Source organism: Oncorhynchus masou, chromosome 14 (genome assembly GCF_036934945.1).
Source record: "Oncorhynchus masou masou isolate Uvic2021 chromosome 14, UVic_Omas_1.1, whole genome shotgun sequence".
In the NCBI taxonomy this organism is placed as follows: Eukaryota; Metazoa; Chordata; class Actinopteri; order Salmoniformes; family Salmonidae; genus Oncorhynchus; species Oncorhynchus masou.
In genome coordinates this window covers 636,730-641,096 of record NC_088225.1, presented here as the reverse complement: position 1 = coordinate 641,096, position 4,367 = coordinate 636,730, and the positions used below count along the sequence as shown (strand labels likewise).

Genomic DNA, 4,367 nt, shown 5'->3' with positions numbered 1-4,367 from the left:
TGTGATTCATGTATACAGTGGATATGTACAACTGAATGTGATATTTGAGGCTCTCTCTCACTAATTGATAGTATAACATACACACATATATTTACAATTTGTGAGTGTGTGATATGGGGGTTGAATATGTCTTTTTTTTTACATTACAAAGAAAAACTTTAATAAACAATGGCAACACTGCCATGTTGCACTGAGCCTTGCTGCAAATTATGTAGCAGAGGTAGATCTGAAGAAGTAGGAGGTAGATGTGGTGGTCCTGTTTGGGGTGTGTGGAATGTAGGATCATCGTAGCAGAGGGGTTGACCCAGGAGTGGCAACGTGAGTGGGATAGAGGGCAGTGGGGAAGGCATTTTTTCTCTATCCAGAATTCTGTGAGTAGGGTCTGTAGGTGTACATGGGGAATGAAAGGGGGAATGAAAAGAGGGATGGGGTTCTGTTGACAAGGCTGAGTTTAGGCCATTGTTAGTGGGTCAACACACAGATGGGAAATGCAAGTTGTGGGGAGGTAGAGACTGTGAAGCATGTCCTGTTGCAGGCGGTATGCTGAGGTTAGGATCACTTTATATATATACATATATATATATATGTGAGTTGGGTTTAAATGGGAGGCAGAGCAAAATATCAAGGAAGCTGTCGTTTCTCTATTCCATCGGCCTGCTACGGGTGTGTGACTATTAAATATTTAAATGTGTAATTCGCACTCCGACCTGAGAAAGGCAGCAATAGGCAAGACAGAGTCTCGTCTGCCAGAAACGCACAAGAAGAAGAAGAAGGAGAGTCTGGCACGAAAGAAGCGGTTGCTATGGCCGACATGTTTCTATATCAACAATAAATGGACCGCTCTTGTCGTGGTAAACTAGCCAGTGGTAAGTAGCCAGCTATTTAGCCAACTTGCTATCCATAACCAAGTATAATTCAAAGAAGAAATTCTCATAACGGTGTGCAATGTTTGCAACTCTTTTCATTAACTTGCAGCGTTGGTTGCATTGCAACTAAGAGAACGTTAGTGAGGAGGCAAGGCAACAACCTACACAAGCCACAAGACAACTAGCTACAGTACAGTAACTAGCTAATGTTACTGTAGGCAGATGCCTAGTTAGGTAGCTACCTGTCAAAGTCATACCTAACGTTACACGTATACAGACTAACGTTACTAGCTAGCTAACGTTAGCTAGTCAACTCTGTGGGTAACCTTTCACCCATTTTTGATAATTGCCTAAATATGCATGACAATGTCATTCATGCATGTCACTTTCCTGGCCATAGTGACCAACCCTGCAGTTACTACATTCATTGCTTGTGTTGTCATGGGTAGAAGTAAACCAATACGAAGTGAGCAGGACAAGGAGGGTCTCTTTAGTTCAGCCTCCTTTGCTCATACCTACTGTAGTACTTGACAAACATGTAGCTAACATTTTAACCTGCCAAATAAATACTAAGGCCATGCTTCCATTCAAATGTGAGTGAGTTTTCTCTCCAGAAGGAGAAGGGAATGGCAGAGACAACAGAGAGCAAGAAGGAGGAGGCCGATTACAAGAGGCTCCACAGCTTCCCACTCATCAGGGTGAGACAGATCGTTTCGCTGCTGTGACACATATGTGGTTCACAAGTAGAGGCTGTGCGACCGTCGGTTTCGTGGAGTAAATGGTGAGTGTTGTAATGTATTGTTCTGATTTCTTCACAGCACACAGACATGCCAGAGGAGATGAGAGTGGAAACGATGGAACTGTGTGTCACAGCCTGTGAAAAGTTTGCCACCAATAATGAGGTCTGTCCATCTGTCTAAACACTGTGCAAAGTGCAGCTCGATTAGTACAGCACACTCACTATTGCTTTAATCCAACCAGTTACTTTTTAAAACATTTACATTACATTTAAGGAAACCAGGCCTGTAGGTAATCCACCCTCTCAGCCAGTCTGGCATTGTGTCAGCCTGCCTCACCACTCATTCCAGCAAACCTGTGTGTCCATCTGGACTAGAACACTGGTTCTCTCTCTCTTCCTCTGTCTCTCTCTCCTTCTTTCCATCTCTCCTCCTCCCCTCTGTATTTTACCACTTCCATCACTTCCTCTCCTCTCTCATAGGCCCAATTCCAAATGGATCCCTCATCCCTATCAATGGATAAGATTTCAGTTTCAGCTATATTGCTGACTTCTATCCTTTACTCTCAAATCCACAAGGCGGTGTTGACACGGGCTTACGGATAGGAGCCAGGGATTTGGTTTGGTTTCTGTATCTTCTCTAACCTCTCTCTCTTTCCATTTCAGAATGCGGCGAAGATGATCAAAGAGTCGATGGATAAAAAGTTTGGCAGCTCGTGGCACGTGGTGATTGGTGAGGGCTTTGGCTTCGAGGTGACACACGAGGTCAAGAACCTGCTCTACATGTTCTTTGGAGGCAGCCTGGCCGTGTGTGTGTGGAAGTGTGCTTAGCACACACGCAAACACACAGGCACACACACCCCTCCCACCCAGTCTGTCTCTACCTAACGTGTGTTTATATATTTATATACACATCTTGGATGATTCACCAATCTCTGAGCTTTGCAGTATTTTTCTTTGTTATTTAGTGTGTGTGTGTGTGTGTGTACCTGCCTGCCTGCCTGCCTGTGATGTCCCATACATCATTGATTGATTAGGCTGAGTCATAATTGATATATTGTATTCAATATCAGCATGTCACACTCTTGCCTTGTGTGTGCCCGAACATTATGAAAATGACCAAGTTATACAAATGTGATCATTTCTACAGAGCAGTGAGTTCACTGCATGAAGGAGTCTGCTGTCTCCTACTATCCTACTGATGGAATTCAGTGGGGCTGAAACACTTGCACTCTCTTTCCCTATTACTTTCTGCTCTACTTCTTTAACTCAAGGCGGTGTGTGTGTGTTCTCATCAACATCTCCTCATGCTCACCTTTTGAAAAAAATGCATCCAGTTCTGTCTTTCCTCCATTTGCTTGTACGTTGGCACACTGTCGTCGCGGTGGGCTGCCATGCCATCTGCTGAAAAACATCCTTACACACAGAAACACACACTCTCTCAGTCTCTCTCATTGCTCTCAATTCACACGGTCTCTGTTTCTCCAATCCTCTCTATAGATGATTTTTTTTATCTCCTTCTATAGTAGTATACCTTTATTCACCTTTCAGACATGAGTCCCATAAGTCACCCTTGTCTGTGTCTCTACTCCTCCTATAACTGATAAGATATCACAGGGACTTTTATATCCTCTCAATGTACATTAAATACTTGAATTTGAATGTGAAGATGGAATCTGATTTTGTAAATGATCATCATGGGCTTTTTATGAAAGAGCTTATTGTTGAAATAATAGTTATTTTCTGTCACGCCAATGTTATAAGATAGTCATGGATAGGTGTCGTTGTTGTTCTGAATTTGTATCACAACTGATGATATTACATGAGCTATTCTGACTCCCTAGGCCTAGGCATTCCATTTCAATGGATATCAACTAGGCATACAGTCTCAATGCCACATAGAATCCTTTATGTTGTCAACTGTGGATGCAACCAGGTACCATAACACCGATGCATTGTATTGTTGTTTTCACTTCAACACTGTGTTTGCATACATTCATAAATTCATTGCAGATGAAAGTATTTCTGAAAGTTATAAAAATGTTTTAGTTTTTTGAAATCTTCCGATTGTGGGTGTTGTTTGTTGAAAGTATGTGGACCGGGGATTTATATATATACAGTATGTCCCTAGTGTCTATTCACTATGAAGCAAACGGGATGAAATGGGGAGGGACCTACCTGAATTTGTCCAGTAAGAAACACTTATTTTGGTTTTTCTGTTGCAAAACATTTGGCTATGGAGGTGTTGGAAAGACCAAAACCCTACAGAGTTCCCTTTTAATTAGCCACCATGCTAACACTATAACCAAGGGCAACCCACTAGGTAAAACGTGACAACCAACAGAGCAATCTGCCCTTTGATGTAATAGTTTCATATTAGAGAAGGCAATTTACTGCTAGGCCCTTGGTGGTCCTTCTTATCTATAGGCCAAGTTCTGAAGTAAATAGTTCTATATAGCAAGGCACTTAACCCTAATTGCTCATGTAAGTCCTTCTGGATAAGAGCATCTGCTAAATGACTAAAATGTAAATATAAAGTGCAGGTTGTGTGTGAGCACAGCACTGACCCTGAAATTTGAGTTTCTATGGATGTGAGTGAACCTACGTGCATCCTATCACCTAGACTAGAGAGCAAATGACATACTGCTCCATATTCCGTCTCACACGGTTATTGGGTGCAAGCAGTAAGAGTGGTTTTAAATCTTAGTTCTCTTTTCCTCTTCTAAATCATCCTAGATTCCCAGAACCCTCTAGTCTCTCTCGCT

General features: G+C 42.2%; 1 protein-coding gene across 2 annotated transcripts; it reads left to right on the top strand.

Annotated features, from left to right (window-relative positions):
* The first annotated feature begins 760 nt into the window (after positions 1–760).
* Positions 761–3,664, top strand: LOC135553918 (dynein axonemal light chain 4-like). 2 transcript variants are annotated; one of them, XM_064985855.1, is made up of 4 exons: positions 761–866; positions 1,481–1,564; positions 1,685–1,768; positions 2,269–3,664. In XM_064985855.1, exons 2-4 carry the CDS (start codon positions 1,493–1,495, stop codon positions 2,431–2,433), a joined length of 321 nt encoding a protein of 106 aa, XP_064841927.1. In that variant the 5' UTR covers positions 761–866; positions 1,481–1,492; the 3' UTR covers positions 2,434–3,664. The 2 variants fall into 2 exon arrangements, with proteins under 2 accessions (XP_064841927.1, XP_064841928.1); XM_064985856.1 differs by having other exon boundaries at positions 1,465–1,564.
* Positions 3,665–4,367: the final 703 nt, after the last annotated feature.

Excerpts from the sequence above, each read along its gene's own strand:
- LOC135553918 (XM_064985855.1), top strand. The coding sequence starts at position 1,493 with ATGGCAGAGACAACAGAGAGCAAGAAGGAGGAGGCCGATTACAAGAGG. Across the intron at positions 1,565-1,684 it reads ACAGCTTCCCACTCATCAGG|CACACAGACATGCCAGAGGA; the intron begins GTGAGACAGATC and ends ATTTCTTCACAG. Across the intron at positions 1,769-2,268 it reads AGTTTGCCACCAATAATGAG|AATGCGGCGAAGATGATCAA; the intron begins GTCTGTCCATCT and ends TTTCCATTTCAG.